The sequence below is a fragment of the Cervus canadensis genome, chromosome 1, assembly GCF_019320065.1.
Source record: "Cervus canadensis isolate Bull #8, Minnesota chromosome 1, ASM1932006v1, whole genome shotgun sequence".
Taxonomy (NCBI): Eukaryota; Metazoa; Chordata; class Mammalia; order Artiodactyla; family Cervidae; genus Cervus; species Cervus canadensis.
In genome coordinates this window covers 72012314-72036776 of record NC_057386.1, presented here as the reverse complement: position 1 = coordinate 72036776, position 24463 = coordinate 72012314, and the positions used below count along the sequence as shown (strand labels likewise).

The following is a 24463-nucleotide window of genomic DNA, read 5'->3' as shown; positions in this document are numbered from 1 at the left end:
TTCTACTTCCTCTTGAACCCAACCGCTCTCACCTTAGTTAAATCCTCGTAATTTGTACCCTGATCCCCTGGAGGAGGAAATGGAGACCCACTCCAGTTTTCTTGCCTGAAATATCCCATGGACAGAGGAGTCTGGTGGGTTACAGTTCAAAGGGTGGCAGAAGAGTCGGACACGACTGAGCAAGTAAGCCCGCACTCACGACTCCAAGCCTGGTTTTCACACTGCTCCAGTCCTACCAGGTCCAGGATCTCACTTTATCAATGTTTCCTCATTCCAAGTCCGAGCTCCCTAGAAGTCTGACAGCAGGCACAACCTGACTCTCACCTGTATCATTTTCAGTGGAACACTTATGTATTTACTCTACAAAAAGAGGTAACTCCTTACGTACACAGGCCAGTACCATCACAGTAAGTATGCTGAAAGAATAAACCCTTTCCCAGTCTTTCCTGAGATGCCTCACACCTGCCCAGCTGTCAGGCATGCTAAGCTCCTGGCAGTTCTGCCATCACGCCAGGCCTGCGTGCTTCCACACCTTTGTATGGAACCTTGATGGTGAAACAGTTCCACTTTATTCTCCACCCAAGTAGGCTTTACATCCATCCTTCAGATTCAGTCGAACCATCACCTCTTTTAGAAAAAATTTTCAAACTATTACTATCATTAAATTAAAAAAATTTTAAACTATTGTGTTCTCATACACCCTGTGTGTATTTACTAAATTGTAATTGTTTATTTATTTGCCTGTCTCTTCCACCAGACTGCAAAGTGCTTGAAGGCAGAAATAGTGACTATGTCTGCTGTATCCCTTGTACCTAATACAGTGTCTGGTACTTAACAGCCTCTAAATAAATATTTACTGAACAAAGCATGAATCTGTCTTACATGAGGATGTCAGGCTATGCAAAAAATCTGTAGTTTAAGTTTGTGGTCAAACAAAACACAAGAGATATAAGAATGTTCCTCTCCTAAAAATATATATACTATTCTATTCTGTAATATATTTTAAGTTTCAAGAAGAAACATATGCCAAATGCATAGTTATCTCAACTCCATTTGAGAAATAAGTAATGTATGCACTGATAATTATGAATATTTTTCATTATGTTTAGAAAGGGATAAAAGACACTATTTCTAGCCAAAAAAGTGTGTGTACCACACCAAAATATTCCACACTCATTTCAAAATGTCCTAAAATTAGTTATAAAAACTGATTCTAAAAAATATTTTCTTTCCAATTAGCTAAATTCAATAAAAACTATTTTTTCCAAAGGCTCAGTAAATTAAACACTGTCTTATCACACCAATTTATGTCTGTAGATACTGCTTAAATCATTCTACTTTATATCAAGTTGTTTAAAATAGGCCTCTCATAAGAAAGTAAATAAAAGTAGATTTTAAGATCAATGGAGAGAGGCAGAGCCTTTGTCTGCATCTCCGCACTCTACCACACACATTAATGGAACGCAAATTATAATAGTAAATGTTATTTTAACAGAAGAGCTGACTTATTAACCACTTCTGTCAAAGTACCATATATGGACTCTCATAACCATGCTACTTATTTAAGACACAAGGTAGACAGCCAAAATGCTCGCCCACATGGAAGAAAAGGAAAATATCATTATGGCTCTCTTAACATTAAAGACTTGTTTCAAGCCTCCTCTTAAAAAAAAAAAAAAAAAACACTTGGTAAGAGCTTTATTATCTGAAGACAAAAGCAAGGCTCAAAATTCACTTAAGTGCTCAACTTGGGGCTCCATCAGTACTTTATCCTCTTGTGGCTACAAATTTTAGAAGTAAAATACTAACAATGAACCAAAGGACAACTTTCACATATGCTGAAAACATCTGCTTAACCTTAAATTAGCAAGTAGTTTTTCATAAACTGTGTAGAAATAATTTTGAGAGCTGCCACTATATGTCTAATAAACAACTTTAGTTTTATATTGGAGAACAAAAATTTCTACAATAGTTTTTTTTTTATGGGAATGAGAATACACACAGAGATAAAAAGAGAACTGTCTTTAGTAATTTCTTTAAAAACCTTTTATTTTGTATTGGAGTATAGCCGATTAACAACGTTGTCATAGTTTCAGGTGGACAGCAAAGGGACTCAGCCATACATACACATGTATCTATTCGCCCAGTTAGAAAACTGAAAAGGACTTTAAATTTTCTTAGATTTTTAGCTGGGGATGTATTCTAAAATGATCATAATACATAGTAGTATTCTGGTTCCTCACGATAAACAACAAAAAATTTCCTTCACAAATATTCTCCCTTCTGAGAGCAAAGGAAAAGAACAACATTAAACCAAAACATAATGCTAAAATACAAGGGATTTAAATAGTTAAAGAGAAACTATATCTTTATTTGAAAACATCTCTAGAATAACTTCCTGGACAACATGAACATGATTTCTTGCATAAAAGTAACAGCACTGAGATTAAATATATTGAAAAGATGATGACACAGACTCTGAAATGCTAAATTCTTACTTCCATATAGAAATAGTCTCTTCTGCAGAAGCAATAAATTATAAACATACAATGTTCTTAGGCTGTTGGGTTTCCGATTTGTGTAAGATAGATAATTTTGAAAACAGGGGAGCAGAATGAGCAGCATAAATAAATTCAACTGTGGTACGAAAAATGTTCTAATTGGCCAAACCCAGTGTCAGTATCTTGCATCCATTAGACAGAAAGTCTGAACTTAATTTCTGTTTTAAGTTCCTCTTCAGGAATACAGGTTAAAATATGCATTCTAGAATAGTAAAGGAAGGGCCTGATCTTTTTGCAGAGATTTTTCAACAGAGGAAACAAAGATCTACATATAATGTCATACTTTATAACTGAAATGGAAGAAAATGTATGCTAGAAAACTAGTACTAGTTGGATAAACAGGATGGCTGATAAGTTTTTCTCACCCTGAACTATAATTTTTTTCAAAGTTGCTATTTCAAATCAATAACAAAGTTACAGAAAACAGGCTTTAGAGTGCTTCAAGTAAACAAATCCATAATTTCTAGTAAAAAAGGAAAACCTATTAAAACACTCCAATACACACTACATACACCCTCCGGTGGGCAGGCATCCATGGAAAAATATAAAAAGATTTAGTTGGATTTTCCACTCAGTTAAATCAGTCCTATAACTAATAAAATGATGGTTCTAAAAACCTCACAAAAGTTCACACTATTTTAATCACTTGTCTTAGTAACTGAGTTAGAAAAAGCAAAGATTTTTTAAAAGTAACAATTTAGATGTTATAGAGGAGTAACGTTAAGAAAATAAAATCATGCTCTGCTTATCTTTCCTTGAAAAACAAAGTGCTGTCAAATTCTTAACTTCTTTAACTTACAAAAGAAAAAAGGTAAACAGAATAAATCACATATAAAGATGTATAATTAAAGATAAAAGTATTCTTTATACTATGAGCTGCAAAGGCAGCACTAATATTTTAAAGCAAAATCCAAAAATTATGGTTCCTTAGTGAGAACTGTGGCAGAGAAACAGTATGTTCATTAAGTTTTTCAGGAAAACAACTTACATTATCACCTGGTAATATTTATTATTATTGGTCTCATGAGGCTATGTGGTCACTACACAGAAATATAAACACACTTAGAGACTATTTAAAAGAGCCCTTATTCTATATGGCTAATGTTTCATGACTTAAATGATATAATAAAAGCAAAGACAAGATTTAAAATATTCTACAATAGTCCAAATATTCTTTAATGTTTCTATAATTTACAAATACAAACATATATTTAACACATATCAAGAAATCAGACATGAAGACCACAGTTCCCAAAATGCATTAAAGAATTTTTTAATACACTCTTGAAAAAACTAGTGCAACTAGGACTCCTTGAGGTATTCAACTTAATCTCTACGTTTAGGAGAACAGCAATTAAAGGACAACAGTGACATCTAGTGGACATTATAAATATATACCATACGTATCTTGGACCAAACCCTTCTTTCTAACGTTTCCCTGTCTGACAACCTTTATGACAAATCTTTAGTTCTAAATCAAAACAAGCTGACTCTGCTCCCAAATGCTTCTCAATATGAGTGACCCAATCATGTGATAAATATAAAATGTTTAATAATTGAAATATAAGAAGTAAATATCTCAAGGCTTTAAGCATTAACTAAATGTATCAAATACATGACTAATTGACTAATAAAAGTCTAGCAAATGGTCCAATATGACTATGATAATAAAATTTTTAATGATTCTGAATGAAAAAAGTAAAAGTTGAAAAAAATGTAAATGAAGAAAATTCAGAGCTGATCTCTTTATGAATTTATTCAAGCACAGGAAATACAAATTAACCAGCATGGTCTGTCAGGAGAAAATAAGAGATGTTTTTAAACTAGAATAAGACTCTCTCTTTTATGGCAATCTTTCAAAATCAAATTAGTCCTTGAGGAAATTTACAAAAATACTCTTTAAAAATAAAGGAAGATAACTCTGGAAGAAGACCAAGTATTCGTCTCAAAAAGCAATGAATTTATTTCAAAGAAGATCAAACAACAATTATACCTGTGGACAATATACTTACTTCTTATTTGTTAATGTATAAGCAAATTTCACAACAGGGAAACATTGCACTTAATGAGAAAACAATGAAAAGTACATACGATTTTTATTAAGTATTCTACTACTAACTCAGGGAAGAAATATAAACATAGATAGATCTAAATTATAAACACCAAGTCAGAGTCCAGGCCACAATTTAACTCAAAGTCTTTCAAAAATTATAGGTCCTAGATTTCTCAGAACCACCTAATTTAAAAGATTTTAATGACTATTTGAGCTCAAAGATTTTCTGAAAAGAAAAAACGCAAATAAGGGTCACGATTTTCCCCCATTTCAAAATCATTGAAAATATCTCTGGAATGTAAATATTTGGGGATTAATAAAATTCAGGTCACAAAAGCATGGTCCTATTGGCTTCAGAAAGTTGTCAGAAGATAAATAAATTGTAGTTTATTCAAACAATGGATTACAACTCAGGAATCCAAAAAATGAAGTACCAATACATGCGACAACATGGATGAATCTCAAAAAAATTAGGCTGAGTGGAAGAATCTTTACATAAATGTATACTCTGTATGATTCCCTTTATATGACATTCTAGAACAGGCAAAACTGATCTGTGGTATGAATGAATGAATGAACGAACAAAATCACAACAGTTACCACTGAGGGTAAGACAGATATGGGGACTGACTAGAAAGAAATATGAGGTAATTTTCTGGGTAATGTAAAGTCCTGTATCTTAACAGGAGTTGAGGCTATACAGATGTATTATACATTTGCCAAAACTCACCAAATAATATAATTAAGAGCTGTACAAAACTTACATAAATTTTACCTTAAAAAATGAACCTTTAGAAATATTAACAACTCTAGTTATCATATGCCATGCTAAAGTATTTGGGGTGAAATGTAGAAATATCTATAACCTATTTTGAAATGCACATAAAAATGAGATAATGAACAGATTATAATAAAGCAAATACAGCAAAACACTAACAACTGTATAGTCTAGAATATGAGTATGAGTATGTTGGGGTTCACTGTTTAGTTCTTTCAGCTTTTCTGTATATCTGAAATTTTCCATAATAAAATACTGGAGAAAAAATACAGATAACAATCAGAATTCAGAAGAAAATTAAAAATATAAAAAATATAAAGTGTTTTCTAAAATATTAACACCTTCCCTTTTATAAATTAACGTTTTAATCTGTTTAATGTCGAAAGTGACCATCTTTTAAAACAGCAAATGTTACTGGACAAAATATTTTTAAAAATTTTAAAGACATACCCGAATTTCTTGAAGGTTGTGAAAATTATTTCCTACTCTGACTGAGATCTTGCTTGGAGTGTAGCTTTCATCAGATTTGTAATCCGCATAAATACATAATGTCTTCACTGTTGTTTTTCTTCTAAAAGCAATAAAGTAAAAACAACATGCTTTTATCATGTGGAAAGATTATATTCCAAACATCTTATCTTCTGACTTTAAAAGTCATATTTTGCTAAAATTAGTATTTAGATCAATGATTTCCATGTTCTTTAACAATAATAAAAATGAAGAACATGTGAAAAAACATATACACGTTACTTTTACATACATCTCTCACCTAGAACAAGGTCAAGAGCAAGATGCTAAAGAAGGACCAGTTAAGCAAAGTAGGTACCTTAGAGTGCAAATAAGCACTGAGAGTTTCAGTTCTCCTCACTTGTGTTTTAGACAAAGAAAATTATGCTAACAAGCTTGGTTTTCTTTTCTAGTCAGTAATTACTTAATTTCCTACGTTAATACTTGAAAATAACTAGCTAAGGGAGAAACTAAGTCTAGCAAAGACTATTTTAAAAACTAGAAAGTATAATCTTATTACTTAGTGCAAGAAATAAAACTCTACTTTTTTAAAATATACATCTTAGAAAAATAAGCAAAGACTATGTAATAAAAATTAATCTCAGAAAACTGCTAGTGGCCAAAAAAAAAAAAAAAAATTAAAATATGTTCAATCTCTAATAATCAAAGAAACAGGAAATTAAAACATAGACATTGGCTTTTTAATCATATTGGGAAATATGAAAATAACTGATAATACCCAAATATGACTAGGAAAACATACATTCATGGCCATTTAGTAGATGTAAAGTCTTTGACTCACAAAGAACTTCTAAGAATGCATTAAAAGACAACAATAACAAAACTACTATAAAATAGATAAAGAGAAATGTTTATTGTCCTGCAGTTAAGTCACTGAAAAATTATAAATAACCTAAATGTCCATCTCAATAGAGAATTAGCTAAACAAATTATAATACACCAATTCAATGAAATATTACACAACTATTTAAAATATACATAGATAGTTAAAGAAGGGGAAAAAGCAGATTATAAAACAGACTGAAAAAAAGGATGTCATTTTGGGAAAAACAAAAAATTTTTAAAATCATATAAACCTACATACATACAGAAAAAGGCCTATATAGAACCATACAAAAATAGTAAAAGTATTTTGATGGTGTAGAGCTTATTTCTTTTTTATGATTTCTATTTTCTGATTAATGTTTTAAAATAAGCATGTATTATTTTGGTCATTGGGGGAAAAAACAGACAATTTAAACATCAACCAAAATAACCATTAAGAAGTCTATTTCAACGTGATTTAAAAGTTAAGATCTGGTATAAACTGGCACTCACTTAACAACAATGAGCTACTTGAACAGAAGCAGTCTGTGTCAAAAGTCGGTCTATAAAAACAGCAGGGGATCTGTAGCTTAGTGAGGGGACCAAACTTCTATAGCCTAAGCTTTTCATCAGAAAGGAATGGGGAAAGTTAAGGGCTGTTCCTCAAGTAATAAAGACAGATCAAGATGTAAAACACTAAATACTCAGGAATTGCTGACAGGATAAATGCCATTACCAGATTTTCAAAAGAGGCCAGCGGAGCGGTATCAAACAGACATCATTCTCTGTCTGCTGGGCCAGGAAGGAGACAGGAGGGGAAACACAGGAAGAAGGGGAAATTTTGAAGGCGTACAAAAGATCTTTTCCCTGATACACCAGCCATAAACAGGCAGTGAAAGGTCTTTCTTGTCGTGGAAAGATCAAAGATCATGAAGATGACTCGTAAGGATTCCTTTTTCTTTCTTAACAAAAGCAGATCTAAAGGACCAAACTTTCTGCTCAGAATAATTTCATCTCTGTTATTAAATTCAGGATAATTTAGTCACTGAACCTAAAGATAATCAGAGTTAGGTTAGAAAGGCAAAGGATAATAACAACACTAATGATTATAAACACAACAGCAACAGCAGAAACATCGAGTGAATAAGTGAATATACTGTGTGTCTGGCCCAGAATCAATGTTTTATATATATATTATCTCATTGACTCCTCAACCCGGTGATATAGGAACTATTATCACCTCAATTTTACTGATTAAAGGGAGAGAAAAAAAAAAGTAACACTCAGGTTAGTAACTGGCTTAAGGTCACAAAGCTAGTAAGTGGGCAGAGTCGGAGTTCACACGTGTCTCCCTGCCTCACAGGATCTTAACTACCATCACCTTTCTATTAATTGTATTTTAGCTAATTCAGCAGTGCTGTTGACACCATTTAACAGTAGCGTGGAGATGTTTATAATTCTTTAAATTTGATCCACATCATGGGTTCTTACCCTCGGGACTATGCTTTAATGGCTCAGTCATGTCCCACTCTTTGCAACCCCATGGACTGTAGCCTGCCAGGCTCCTCTGTCCATGGGGTTTCCCAGGCAAGAATATTGGAGTGGGTTGTCATTTCCTTTTCCAGGGGATCTTCCCCACCCAGGGATGGAACCTGGGTCTCCTGCACTGCAGGCAGATTCTTTACCAACTGAGCTACCAGTAAGCCAGGTCTATGTAGCCCCAGAAATCACAGGTATAACATACTATATGTGTAGTTCCATTAGATTTGCGAAGCAAACTGTGCCTCACCAAAAATTTAAAACTATTACTCCATAAAGCCTTTTAAAGTTATTTACAAATTTTATCTCATGGTAAATTTAAAAAATAATACTGCATAGAAAATCATGCTGTTTGTCCAATGGCAACGCATGTGGGAAGGGTAAATACACAGATTATGAGACAGTGGCAGCTACTCAAATTGCTCAAATCATCATAATAATCACCATAACTGAATGCTTACTATATGCCAGGCATCTTAGGATAAAGTACTGTAACAAGGGAGAAGAAAGAGCGTAATACTTTCATTCTGATGACATAAGTAATCTTCCCAGCCTTTCTCTATCCCCTCACCCACTACTCTCCCCTTTCTGTGAGAAAGAGCTTGGCAGGAAGCAAACATGCGCTTAGATCCTTCACATCACACATTTAATAGGGGCTGGCTCCACCTGTCTAGCACTTTCATGACTGGATGGGTAAGTCTGTTTAATTTCAGGGTTCAATATTATTGAACCCTAAATATAGTTTGCCAGGCCTAAAATATTTACTGTCTACCCCATTACAAAGAGTTTGCTGACTTCCACCCTAGAGTAAAAGGTAGTATAGGTTCCCGGTAAAGAGGTTTAAAGTCAAGCCTAAAAAAGATCAAGTTGATTCTTTTTTTTAAATAAAGAAACTCGGGTGTTTTTGTTTTTTTTTTTTTTTTTTGCTGAGCTGGGTCTTTATTGCTGCTTGGGGTTTTCTCTAATTGCAGTGGCTTCTCTTTTGCAGAGTACAGGCTCTAGCGTGCACAGGCTTCAGGAGCTGGGGCACGTGGGCTGAGCAGCTGTGGGGCCCAGGCTCTAGAGATGAGGTTCAGTAATCGTGGTGCACAGCAGGTAGTACCTTTTCGGACCCGGGATCAAACCCATGTCTCCTGCATTGGCAGGTGGGTTTTTTACCACTGAGCCACCAGGGAAACCCCATCAACTTTATTCCTGAGTAACTTAGCTGACTGCCAGAGCAAAGTCTAATTCCCTTTAAAAAGAAAAATCTAACACTCAACTTGGTAAAGTTTACTATATCCAGCACCTAATCAAAAATTACTATGAAGAATCAGAAAAACATGACCCATAATGACGAAAAAGCAGTCAATTAAGGCAGCTAAAGAAAAGACAGAAATGATGGAATTAAAAAATAGCAACTTAAAAAGAGAAAACATAAATATGTACCTATAGGTATATAACAAACCACCTCAAAACTTAATGACTTAAAAAAATAATTTTTTGGTTTGTTTACTAGTCTGGAATTTGGACGGGCCCAGAAGGGAAGGCTCCACACAGCATCGGGTGTGACTACCTGACTTGACAGCTGAAGGATGTGCTTCTAGATGGCTCACCAATACAGCCAGCAAGCTGTGCTGCTTGTCAGCTGGGAGCTTAGCTGAGGCTTGGGTTTTGATTAATTTTTTTATGGGTTTCTCTATTTCATATAGGTTTTCTCAAGCATGGTAAACGAGTACCAAGGGAAAGAATCCATTAAAGAGACAGAGAACAAGGAAGAAACGGACTTTTATGACCAGGTCTTAGAAATAACAGTATTATAACATCCATATTCTATTAGACAAGAAATCCACAAAGGCCTGACTAGTTTCAAGAGAGGAGACATAGATGCCATCTCCTGATTAGGAAGCAGCAAAGCTAAAGAAGAGCATATGCAACTGGAAATAATAATGTGAAGTGTCAGTCGCTCGGTCGTGTCCAGTTCTTTGCGAGCCCATGGACTGTAGCCCGCCAGGTTCCTCTGTCCATGGGATTCTCCAGGCAAGAATATTGGAGTGGGTTGCCATTTCCTTCTCCAGAATAATGTGAACATACTGGAAAATATTGTCTCCCTTTCCTGGAAATCACGGGGTGGGACTGCAAGTTCCAACCTTCTGATCATATGGCTGATTCTCTCCAAAACTAGCTCCCACTCTTGAGCAGAACCCAAAGTCCCATTCCCTTAAGTGTTTTCAAGAACCTGAGAGCAAGAAGTCAAATATCATCCCAATGCTCTTATCATTCAGGAAATTCTAAGGGTTTAGGGAGCTGTAGGTAAGAAGTATGAATGAAGACCAAGTATATATGAGACATCTGAATAACCAAGTATGTATTTTCAAATCACACTATTGCGATAATGGAATATTGGTAACAACTTTGGGCCAATAAATTAGATGAATTTTGAAAACAACTTATCAAAACTGATTCAATAAAACAGATCAACAAGAACCTACTATTTAGCACAATAAAAAACCTCTACTCAATATTCTGTAATAACCCATATAGGAAAAGAATCTGATAAACAATGAATATATACATATATATATAATTTAATCACCTAGCTGTACACAACATTGTAAATCAACTATACCCATATATAAAATAAAAATTACACTAAAAAGTAATTTTAAAACCTGCTGACAACTGAGGCATAAAAACTGTATTTTTCTGGAGGGAGAAATGTATCAATGAAATGGGAGAGAAACTGGTAATCAAAATCTGTGCTATGGCAAAAAAGAAAGCTGATTCAGGCATAGAAAATAAATTAAATAATAAATAGTATGTTTAGAAAAAACAACTTCACATGACGTTCACTGGGAACAGATCGCTTCGGTGGTTAATTTTATCAAATATCTAAGCAAGTGCTGTGCTGTACTTAGTTGTTCAGTCATATCCGACTCTGTGCAACCCCATGGACTGAGCCCACGAAGCACCTCTGTCCACGGGGATTCTCCAAGCAAGAATATGGGGAGTGGGTTGCCATGCCCTCCTCCAGGGATCTTCCCATCCCAGGAATCAAACCCAGGCCTCCTGCACTGCAGGCAGATTCTTTACCATCTGAGCCACCAAGGAAGCCGATCTAATTAAGAAATAATAGCAATTCTACATGAATCCTAGTGAACCTGCCTGCCAATGCTGAAGACATAAGAGATGCAGGTTTGATCCCTGGGTCAGAGGAGATCCCTGGAGAAGGGCATGGCAACCCACTCCAGCATTCTTGCCTGGAAAATTCCATGGACAGAGGAGCCTGGTGGGCTACAGTCCATGGGGTCGCACAGAGTTAGACATGACTGAAGAAACTTAGCGTGCACGTAGACTAAAAAGCAACAGAAAAGAACAATGAAACTAAAAGCTGTTTATTTGAAAAGATAAACAAAATTGATAAATCCTTAGCCAAACTCATCAAGAAAAAAAGCAGAAGGGACCAAATCAATAAAATCAGAAATGAAAAAGGAAAAGTTATAACCAACAGCACAAAATACAAAGAATTGAAAGAGACCACTATGAGCAACTAATAAAAGGGACAACCTAGAAGAAATGGACAAATTCTTAGAAAGATACAACCTCCCAAGACTGAACCAAGAAGAAATAGAAAATATGAGCAGATGAATTCCCGGTACTGAAACTGAATCAGTAATTTAAAAACTCCCAACAAGTAGAAGTCTAGGACCAGATGGCTGCAGAGGTGAGCCAGGAACTATGAACTTCATTTGGAGAAGAGTTAACACATCTTTCTTAAACTATTCCAAAAAACTGCAGAGGGAGAAATACTTCTAAACTCATTCTATGAAGACACCATCACTCTGATACCAAAACTGGACAAAGATACCACAAAAAAAGGAAAATAACAGGCCAATAGCACTGATGAACATAGGTGCAAAAATTTTCAATAAAATATTAGCAATCCGAAACCAACAATACAGTAAAAGGATCATACATCACAATCAAGTGGGATTTATCCCAAAGATGCAAGGATATTTCAACATCCTTAAATTAATCAAAGAAATACACATTAACATAATGAAGACTAAAACAATATCATCATCTTAAGAGACGTAGGAAAAGTTTTTGATAAAATTCAACATCCAGTTATGATAAAAAAAAAAAAACTCTTCAGAAAGTGGGCATAGAGGGAACATACCTTAACAGAATAAAGGGCATATAAAACAAACCCACAGCTAACATCATAGTCAATGGCAAAAAACTGAAAGCATTTCCTCTAAGATCAGGAGCAAGACAAGGATGCCCACTCTCACCACTTTTATTCAACATAGTTTTGGAAGTCCTAGCCACAGCAGTAAGAGAAGAAAAAGAAATAAAAAGAATTCAGATTGGAAAAGAAATAAAACTGTTACTGTCTGCAAATTACATGATGCTATACCTAGAAAATCCCAAAGACACTACTGAAAAACCACTACAGCTCATCAGCGAATTCAGTAAAGTTGCTGGATACTAAGTTAATAGACAGAAATCTGTTGCATTTCTATATACTGCAATGAAATATCAGAAGAGAAATTAAGGAAATAATCTCATTTACCATCACATCAAACAAGAATAAATTACCTAAGAATAAACCTACCTAAGGAGGCAAAAGACCTGTACTCCAAAAGCTGATCATCATAAGATGGTGATGAAAAAAATTAAAGACAACACACACAGATGGAAAGATATACTGTGTTCCTGGATTGGAAGAATCATTATTGTTAAAATTACCATAACACCCAAGGCAATCTACAGATTCAATGCTATCCCTATCAAATTACCAATGGCATTTTTCAAAGAATTAGAACAAAATATTTTTAAAACTTGTATGGAAACACAAAGATGCCAAATAGTCAAAACAATCTTGAGAAAAAACGGAGCTGGAGGAATGACGCTCCTTGACTTTAGACTACTACAAAGCTACAGTCATCAAAACAGTACAGTACCAGCACAGAAACAGACACATAGATCAACAAAACAGGACAGAAAGCCCAGAAACAAATCAGCGTGTGACTGTGTGCTGTGCTAAGTCACGTCAGTCATGTCCAACTCTGCAACCCTATGGAATGTAGCCCGCCAGGCTCCTCTGGCACGGGATTCTCCAGACAAGAATACTGGAGTGGGCTGCCATGCCCTCCTCCAGGGGATCTTTCTGACCCAGGGATCAAACCTGCATCTCTTGCATCTTCTGCATTGGCAGATGGGTTTTTTACCACTAGCACTACCTAGGAAGCTCTAAATCCATGCCCTTACGGTCAATTAATCTGCAGCAAAGGAGGCAAGAATATACAATGGAGAAAAGATGGCCTCTTCAATACAAGGTGTTGGGAAAACTGGACACCTATATGTTAAAGGATGAGATTAGAACATTCTCTAACACAACACACAAAAATAAATTCAAAATGGATTAAAGACCTAAATGTAAAACCAGATACTGTAAAACTCCTGGAGGAAAACATAGAACACTCTATGACATATGTTGCCACAATGTATTTTTGGATCTGTCTCCTAAAAGAAATTAAAAAAATAAATAAATAAACAAAAGGAACCTAATAAAAGCTTTTGCATAGAAAAGGAAACTATATACAAAATGAAAAGACAACCTACAGATGGAGAAAATATCTGCAAATGATGCTACCAACAAGTGATTAATTTCCAAAATACACAAACAATTCATAAGGCTTAATAAAAAAAAATTCAATCAAAAACTGAGCAGAGTACCTAAACAGATATTTCTCCAAAGAAGACATACAGATGGCCAATAGGCACATGAAAAGATTCTCAATAGCACTAATTATTAGAGAAATCAAATCTACAGTGAGGTATCACCTCATACCAGTTGGAATGGCTATCATTAAAAAGTCTACAAATAATAAACGCTGGAGAGGGTGTGGAGAAAAAGGAACCCTCCTACATGGCTGGTGGGAATGTAAATTGGTGCAGCCACTATGAAGAATAATACAAGGAAGGAAGTGAAAGTTGCTCAGTCGTGTCTGACTCTTTGCAACCCCATCGGCTATACAGTCCATAGAATTCTCCACTCCAGAAGGGATCTTCCCAACCCAGGGATTGAACCCAGGTCTCCCGCATTGCAGATGGATTCTTTACCAGCTGAGCCACCAGACAAGTCCAAGAATACTGGAGTGGGTAGTCTATCCCTTCTCCAGGGGATCTTCCCGACCTAGGAATCGAACTGGGGTCCCCTGCATTGCAGGCAGACTCTCTACCAACTGAGCTATCAGGGAAGACCTAGAGAACAGTATAAAGGTTCCTTAAAAAAGCTAAAACTTCAGTTACCATATGATCCAGGAACCCCAATCATGGGCATATATCTGGAGACAACTATAACTCAAAAATATTGAGGCACCCCAATGTTCACTGCAGCACAATTTATAATAGTCAAAAGATGGAAGAAACTTAAATGTCCAAAGACAAATGGATAAAGAAGACGTGGTATATACGCACAATGGGATATTACTCAGTCATAAAGAAGCACGAAATAATGCCATTTGCAGCAACACGGATGAACCTAGAGCTTGTTATATTAAGTGAAGTAAGTCAGACAAAGACAAATATCAAATATCACTCACAAGTAGAATCTAACAAAATGATATAAATGAACTCACTTACAAAACAAATCCATGTATTAACAGAAAACAAATGTATGGCTGCCAGAGAAAACAGCAGGGCGGTGGGGGAGGGGAGGGTAGACAGAGAAATTAGGAGTCTGGGATTAACATACATACACTATTGTGTATAAAATAAACAAACAAGGACCTTTACAATTACTAATTAGAACAGCTAAATTCAGTGATCATGCACTGCCTACAGCTGCTTTCATGCTATAATGGCATTAATGAGTAGTTGCAACAGAGACCAGACAGCACAAAAGGCCTAAAATATTTACTATTGGGTTTTTTCATTAGAAATGCGTTGATCTGTATTCTAGGACAATAAAAACAAACTAAAAATACTATGCTACAGAATGTTAAAATAGATGGTGCATATGGAGCAAGATAAGCAAGTTAACTGGTTTCTATCCATCAATAAATTCAAAGCAACTGACAAACATATGACTGTGTTTCATTTACACCAAAATTAAGCATTTAAAAACTGAAAGTGTCCTTAGAGGTAATAAGTTAGAATAAAGTTTTCTTCCAAATTGAAGTACAAGTATGAGAAGCTACATGAGTGGTTTATACCTAACAAACTTACCATCATCACTTCTGGTATACTTCAAGCAATTCATTTAAGGCATTGCATTGAGTCATAAGCAAAGCATATTTTTCTGATATAAATCATATTGCAAAGTATATCTGACAAATTATCTACATAAAAGGAACTGTGTAAATACCATGAAGAATACATAAAGAAAACAACAAGGTCCTACTATATATAGCACAGAGACCTATTAATATATTCAATATCATATGATAAAATCATAATGGAAAAGAATATTCTAAAAAAAGAATGTATATATATAAGTGAATCACTTTGCTGTATGGCAGAAATTAACACAATGTTGCAAATCAACTATACTTCAACAAAAAGTATTGATTAAATGGGAAAAAGAAGAATTCATAAAGGATAAGACAGAGTAAACTTAAAACACAATATAATTGAGTAGAAAAGTAATCTCTGAGGCTTATAAAGAGCAGAGTTAAGTGTACTTCACAATAATTCCTATATTTCTTTAAATTTTATGTCAATAAAATTAACTTCTTTGTCCACTTATAACCTATACAAATTGAAAAATTAAAAAAATGTATTACCTGAATTGTATGTTCACTAAATGAGGCTGGGAGCCATCTGATTGCCAGTAAGTTTCTAGATTGTCATCTCGTAACTGATCCACTCCAAATCCTAAAATCACAAGTGACAATGAATTCTCATGAAAAAGGAAGAGCCATATATTCAAAACATAAAACTACTATATATATTTGTCCAGCAAGTTTGATAAAGAGGATGGTGAGTACTGTGAGATTTAAATTAACCAAAGTTCTCCCATCCTCTTAACCAGCCCTCAATTCTTAGAAGCATAAAAAATTAATAAACAGAAATCTCAATTAGACAGAGTTGGGAGACCAGACGGGGAGTTCTGATACCCTGTGACCATGACAGAACCAAAACGAAGAAGACAGACTCCTCTCCTTTCCTGGCAAGGACTCAGTCAGTGAAAAGCCATGGGCTTTTTGTTTATTAAAGCTCTCCCACTTCTTTTTCCTCCCTACAGAAGGGTGCTACTTCCCTTCATTGTGGGAACTGCACATGGTTTACTGTGGTTGCAGACCCTGAATTGCAATCCTCTGCTGGTCCTAAGTAAACCCATCTTTGCTGGAAAAATACGTGGCAGAATATTTATGTCAGAACAAATATTCTGAGAAGTGGCCCAAAGGTTCAGGACTGGTGAGCACACAGGTGCAATACCCACAGTGAACCCACTCACTGTTTTCTCAATGACCCTGGAGTATGAAAGTAAGTCTTTCTCTTGGATTCTGAGTACATGCCCTCTTTGCATTTGAAGCTCTCCAGGCTTTATTCGGGATCTATCTTAAGGTTTCATCTCTTTAGTTAAGGCTTTGTTTTGTATACAAGTATCCATTTGGCAGGTCACTCTAATTTTGAGATCAGAATGTTTCAACCAAAGCTGGCTGAAAATACCTTTGACCCATTCATTTGGGAACAGGGGCTGTTTCCCTGAAACTGTTCCAGTTTTCTTCATCCTACTCCTTTGGAAGGGGCTCTCCTCTGGAAACTGGCTAAAAAAAAACGTCTTTGGCCTGCCTCCTCCAAACCAAGTTGTCTCCTTCAAACTGGCTGGAATTAGCCTGCAAGTTGTTTGAATTGAGCTGTCTGTGCTGTAAGCTGTTTGGAAATTGTTCTTTTACTCCAGAGAAAATCTTCAGAGAAATGAGATCCTAGTTATCTAAACATTTTGAGTGTGCCCGCCCCCTAGGACGACTCCAGATGATTTTATGTTTAAAAGCCGAAGTCCTTCCTCAGGCACATTTCTAACTAAATGGACTAACCTGACCAAAGGCAATTTAGAATATCAACGGCCATTACAGAGAACTTTTGAAATTCCTAATTTCTTTAGAGCTGAATTGGACTACAATAGCTCAAAAATTTCCAGAACTGAGTGTAATGCTTATTTTGATTGGTATTTTGAGGCTCCGCAACATTATCAAATTTTAAGATGAACCGAGGCAAACAAATGATTAAAGAAAGATAAAATGGCTCCTGAAGCCTCAGGCTCTTCTTCCTTGGCTGGTCGGAGGTGCTACCTCAGGCACCATCTTGTCACCCTCCCGCAGCTTCTGTGGCCAGACTCCACCTCTGGTCCATCTTTCTCTTTCTCTTCTGTGCTGATGACACCTTCTCTGTTCCTTTAATTCCCCCACGCTAATTCTCTTGCCAACCTTCCCCTTGTCTTTTAAACTCTGCCAACTCCCTTTTCTTTAGAATTTGTCAGAATGTTCCTCTTTAAGCCTCCTAAGGATCTAGAGGCTAAACCCTTAATTTCTTTTTTGGGGGGGAAAGAAGTATGTCTTCTCTTTATTTTGTTAAAATTTATTTTAATTGGAGGCTAATTACTTTACAATATTGTGGTGGTTTTTGCCATACATTGACATGAATCAGCCATGGGTGTACATGTGTCCCCCATCCTGAACTCCCCCTCCCACCTCCCTCCCCATCCCATCCCTCAGCGTCAACCCAGTGCTCGGCCCTGAGCACCCTGCCTCATGCATCAAACCTGGACTGGCGATCTATTTCACATACGGTAATATACATTAAACCCTTAATTTCTTACATTCCCCGGACCAAAACTGAACTGCAAGCGATATTAAAAAATGATCCCAAAGTAATTGAAGATTCTTACATATTCGCTAAGGAATTTAATACAGTCATTAAAACTTACCAGCCTGGTTTCTCTGAGTCCTATCAACTAGCTCATAGATAACTGGTGAAGGCCAGGGCCAGCACTGAATCAAAACCACTAATTGGGAAAATCCTGAAAGGTCTCTAGAATTCCAACTGGGAGACCATCCTGCCAATTTATTATGGGACCAGCCTCAAGCAACTGACAGACAGCTTCACTGAGCAATCCCTGGGGCTTTTCCAAAGCCCGTTGACTGGAACAAAACTCAGACTTGCATACAAAAATCTGATGAACCTGCTTATGATTATTATAACCAACTTCTAATTGTTTCTGAAGAAAATCCCGGCCTTCCATCTGAATGCTGATCCCACTCAGGCCACCTCTACTTGTTTATTAATGGGCTGATTCTTTCCCCCTTAGAATGGGGAACTGTGTTCACTCCAGATACAGTTAATCTGGTGAGCTAGTTCTCTTACATTTTACATGAGTCATCTCAAAGGAAGACTGCCTGAATTCTTAATTTTCAATTCCAGCAAATGAAGGCTCCTAAACAGAACCAAAATCCTCCTAGTTTCTGCTACTATTACAAAGAGTTACGACACTGGAAAAAAAGACTATTCCAAATTTAAGCGCTTTAGGTGCTTTCCGCCCTCTAATCAGCCTTTCCAGTGTCCTCCGAATTTTCAGTGATAGAGGTCTGAGGAGCTACAGGGACTCTTCTCAATCCTCTCAGTTAGTCCGGAGAAACATTTCTCCAGAATGGGAAGGAATCTCTTCCAGTCCTGACCGTGGAGCCACTCTCTATACCCCACTACTGTAAAACAGCCCCTGTCTCTGAGAAATAATAAAACAGTGCAAGTAGTGGGGATCTCTGGTCACCCTCAGGAGGTTCCTATCTCTGAACTTCTCCCTTCTATCTAGGCCCTTTGAAGAGTTAAGACTTCTTTTCCCTCAGTTCCTCCACCACTATTCATTCATTAGGGGCCGAGACTTCTTAGAGAGTTATCATGCCAGAACTTCTTTCTTCCAAAAGGGAAAAATCATTAGAAACTGAAAGCAGTCATCGAAATAACAAACTAGATGAATTAAATGACCCTTTGACATCTTTTGTTTGCTCCATCTCTGATGGTACTAGAGCAGATTTCAGAAACACCGACCATTTTGTCCCTATTAAATCAACTACTACCCTGACCAGTTCCAAATAGGAAAAGGAGTACGTCAAGGCTGTATGTTGTCACCCTGCTTATTTAACTTCTATGCAGAGTACATCATGAGAAATGCTGCGCTGGAGGAAGCACAAGGTGGAATCAAGATTGCCAGGAGAAATATCAATAACCTCAGACATGCAGATGACACCACCCCAAGGCAGAAAGTAAAGAGGAACTAAACAGCCTCTTGATGAAAGTGAAAGAGGAGAGAAAAAGTTGGCTTAAAGCTCAACATTCAGAAAACTAAGATCATGGCATCCGGTCCCATCACTTCATGGCAAATAGATGGGGAAACAGTGGCTGACTTTATTTTTCTGGGCTCCAAAATCACTGCAGATGGTGATTGCAGCCATGAAATTAGACGCTTACTCCTTAGAAGGAAAGTTATGACCTACCTAGACAGCATATTAAAAAGCAGAGACATTACTTTGCCAACAAAGGTCAAGGCTATAGTTTTTCCAGTGGTCATGTATGGATGTGAGAGTTGGACCATAAGGAAAGCTGAGCACAGAGGAATTGATGCTTTTGAACTGTGGTGTTGGAGAAGACTCTTGAGAGTCCCTTGGACTGCAAGGAGATCCAACCAGTCCATCCTAAAGGAGATCAGTCCTGGGTGTTCATGGGAAGGACTGATTTTGAAGCTGAAGCTCCAATACTTTGGCCACCTGATTCGAAAAGCTGACTCACTGGAAAGGACCCTGATGCTGGGAAAGATTGAGGGCAGAAGAAGGGGAAGACAGAGGATGAGATGGATGGCATCACCAACTCGATGGACATGGGTTTGGGTAGACTCCAGGAGTTGGTAGACAGGGAGGCCTGGCGTGCTGCAGTTTCATGGGATCGCAAAGAGTCGGACACGACTGAGCTGAACTGAACTGAACCCTCCTTACAGGCAAAATCTTCAAGTGATACTGACAAAATTCGTAGCACATCTCCCATCAAGATTCAAACTCCTCAAAACCTCTTCCTAGAATTAATCAATACCTTATAAGTAAAAACCTTCTTCGAGGCATAAAGCCAATAATACAAGATTACAAGGTTCAAGACCTCATTATCCCTGTACTACTCCCATTTTACTGGTAGAGGTTTGTCCAGGACCTACTAGCAATAAACAACACTGTTATTTATCCCTGGACACCTTGCTGTTTCTAATCTTCGTATGTTACTAACATCCATTCCTCAGGAATAAATTCTTTAACTGTAACTGATTTATTCAGTGCATTCTTTAGTACTCCAGTTGATGAAGTGAGCCAATACCTTTTTGCCTTCAGTTGGGAAGAAATACAAGTCAACTAGATAATAAAGCCTCAAGGTTTTACTGAAGGTTCGTCTTTTTTTCTCACAAATCCCAAAGGCTGGTCTGGATGACATAAAATTCCCTGAGGGTTCTGTCTGCTTTGTTACAACATGTGACATGTCTGCTTCTTTGCTCTCCTTCTCAAGATTTCTCACAGGAAAACAGCCACCACTTAAAGCTCTCAGCCTTAAACCCTGTGGCAGAGGGATACTCCCCACTTGCCTTAGAGCCATTACAGCCACTGCCCTTTTGGTTAATGTCACCAAAAAAATCATTGTGGAAGCCCCTTTCATACCTGATGCAGTAGAAGCTCTCCTGAATTCTCATATTCAACATTTCTCAATCAGCTGCCTCACTCCTAAAAAGTCCCTTGTACACTGTTCCTCACACAACTCTCTTACACTGTAAAAGCCTGAACCCAGCACTCTGCGCTCCTCAGTCACCTATGAAGCCCTTCACAACAGCTTAATGCTGACAGACCACATCCTGACTCCTTATGATGACCTACAGGAGATTCCTCTGGGTAACTCTGACTTCTCATGGTTCACTGATGGTTATTTAAAAGGTGACAATGGCAAATATTGTGCTGGGTAAGCAATTACAATTCCTCTTGATGCTGTTGAGGCAGCATCTTTACTATGGCTACTTCAGCCCAAAAAGCTGAATTATATACTCTTACATGATCCTGTACTTTAACCAAGGACAAAGCTGCCGTTATTTAGTGACAGCAGATACACTTTCAGAGTAGCTCATGATTATGAAATGTTGTGAAACCAACATGATTTACTTAATTACAGCAGAAATAAAATTTTAAATGGCCCCTATGTTCAGAAATTATTGAATGCAATACTTTACCTCTGCTTCAGCTATTAAGATTTGGGGGAATTCTAAACATGAGTCTCTGGAAACTAAGGGAAATCACCTTGCTGATATTTCTGCAGGAATGCTGCCATTAAAGGGACCAACAGCAGTCAAACCTCTGTCATGGTCTACAAGGATATTTCTCCAAATGGTAATTCAGAAAAACTATCTAGAAAAGCCCAACAGTTGGCCTCAGAAAAGAAAAAAAAAAAAAAATTGGAAATTCAGTAACTGTTTGATAAAAAGAGAAAGCTCTGGTTTGAATCAAATAATAATCCAGTCTTACTAGAGACTTAAATTCCCACTCCCCACCACTGTACATGAAGTAAACCACTGATCTGACACAATGATAGTCTTCATGACTCAATACTGGCGAGAAAACATTAACAAGGCTACAAAGAGTGCCTACCTCACTGGTTCCACTTGTCTGAGGTACAATCCAGGGAAGCTTGTTTGAACTGCTCCTATACATATTAAACTGCTTAATGGACCATTTGAGGTCTAGCAAATGGATTACATACAACTTCTTCTGTCTCACTGATATAAATGTTTTAGTCATGGTCTGTATGTTTTTTCACAAGACTGAAGCCTTGCATATAGGCTACTCCTTTTCTGTGGCTTAAGCCCTTTAGCAAATGATTATTCCTACCTAAGAGGTTCTTCTTGAATTTTACAGTGATTGAAGAACCCAATATACTGGCCAGGTATTTCAACAAGTCTACATGGTTTGGCCAGTTTTACAGCACTTTTATTATGCTTACCACCCTCAATCATCTAGTTTAGTTGAATGCACAAAAGGCATTAAGACTCAACTGGCAAAATTTGTACAGCCCCTCCAAATACTTTGGCCAAAAGCACTGTGATTGGTCCTTCTAAATCTCAGACCCACTCATAAACTCTCACCCTTTGACACAGTCACGAGATGCCCAGTGCACTTGGCTCCTGCATCTTCTGACCCACAACCAAGATAAAGAGAGGTACTCCAGTATTGCAAAGGCCTAATTGCTCCTATTAAAATTAACTATGCTTTGGTACAGCAATCTTTCCCCAGTGTGCTCCTGGGAGATGAAGACCTTAAGCATCATACCTTACAACCTAAAGATTTCATCTATTGCAAAACACACCTCCCGAAGAACTCTCTTCAACATTGCTGGAAAGGACACTGTCAGGTACTGCTAACCAATCTTTGTGCCAACAAACTCTAGAAACAGACTCTTGGATTCACGTGACTCACCTTGTACCACGTGGTGGCAATGCAAAAAGGGGAATGTAAAACATTAAACAGAAACCTCATTAAACAGAGCTGGGAGACCAGCAGGGAGAGCTGACATGCCCTGGGACCACAGCAGAGCCAAAGAGGAAGAAGAAAGGTTCCTATTCTTCCCTGGCAGGGACTCAGCCAATGAAAAGCCGTGGATTCTTTGTTTACTAGAGACTCCCCCCAACTTCCTTTTCTTTATAAAAGTATGCTCCTTCCCCGTCACATGGGAATTTGCATGTGGCTTGCCATGGCTGCAGACCCCAAACCGCAATTTTCCGCTAACGCTGAATAAATCCCTTTGTTGGAGAAATGTCTAACAGTCCATTCATTTCAGGTCAAAAGAAAAAATATTTGCACACAAAAGTTATTAGGACCATGTTTTCTTGGTTGTTGGCTTTAATTTTTTAAGAAGAACTTCTAAATATATTCTGAAGTATATATTCAAACCCAGTTTCTTGAACTTTTTACAAGCTGATAATAAGAATGACCCACATGTCCTACAAAATCTTCAGAAATATAACAGGCTTTATTAAGTCCACTATGTCAAGAAGCAACAGATAGAACCAGACATGGAACAACAGGCATGGAACAAAATTGGGAAAGGAGTACTTCAAGGCTATATATTCTCACCCTGCTTATTTAACTTCTATGCAGAATACATCATGCAAAATGCTGGGATGAATGAAGCACAAGCTGGAATCAAGATTGCCAGGAGAAATACAATAACCTCAGATACACAGATGACACTCCCCTCATGGCAGAAAGCGATAGAAAACTAAAGAGCCTCTCGATGAAGGTGAAAGAGAACAGTGAAAAAGCTGGCTTAAAACTCAACATTAAAAAAACTAAGATCATGGCAAGAGCTCCCGTCACTTCATGGCAAACAGATGGGGAAACAATGCAAACAATGACAGGCTATTTTCTGGGCTCCAAAATCACTGTGGATGGTGACTGCAGTCATGAAATTAAAAGACGCTTGCTCCTTGGCAGAAAAGCTATGACAAAACTAGACAGCCTATTAAAAAGCAGAGACATCACTTTGCAGACAAAGGTCTGTATGGTAAAAGCTATCGTTTTTTCAGTAGTCATGTATGGATGTGAGAGTTGGACCATAAACAAGGCTGAGAGCCCACGGACTGATGCTTTTGAATTATGGTGTTGGAAAAGACTCTTGAGAGTCCCCTGGACTGCAAAGAGATCAAACCAGTCAATGTTAAAGGAAATCAACTCTGAATATTCATTGGAAGGACTGATGCTGAAGCTAAAACTTCAATACTTCAGCCACCTGATGCGAAGAGCCGACTCATTAGAAAAGACCCTGATGCTGGGAAAGACTAAAGGCAGGAGGAGAAGGGGATGACAGAAGACAAGATAACTGGATGGCATCACTGACTCAATGGATGACATGAGTTTGAGCAAGCTCTGGGAGATGGTGAAGGACAGGGAAGCCTGGCAGGCTGTAGTCCACGGGGTCGCAAAAAGTCGGACATGACTGAACGACTGAACAATGCCATACTTAATGTGACAAGAAAAAAAGACAACTTAAAAATATTTTCAAAAGTCATATACAATTTGAAACCAAGTGTTTCTTATTAACATCTGATTAATCAAAAATTAAATTTACCCAGAATTCTAAATTATCCAGTCATTCCCAATAATGGAAAACTATCCTATATAGTTCTTTCTGATTAAA

The 24463-nt window shown here is 37.1% G+C and overlaps 1 protein-coding gene across 5 annotated transcripts in view; it reads right to left on the bottom strand.

The window, feature by feature from the left end:
- Positions 1-24463, bottom strand: part of ANAPC10 (anaphase promoting complex subunit 10) — a 212051-nt gene that overhangs the window by 171789 nt on the left and 15799 nt on the right. For 4 of the 5 annotated variants that reach the window (XM_043485336.1, XM_043485356.1, XM_043485348.1 and 1 more), the window contains exons 3-4: positions 16036-16126; positions 5843-5963 (exon numbers count right to left, since the gene is read on the bottom strand). In XM_043485336.1, the coding sequence (XP_043341271.1) occupies positions 5843-5963; positions 16036-16126 (212 nt within the window). Of the gene's footprint in view, positions 1-4500; positions 5648-5842; positions 5964-16035; positions 16127-24463 lie in introns of those variants that run through there. The other variant, XM_043485342.1, reaches the window with a different exon arrangement.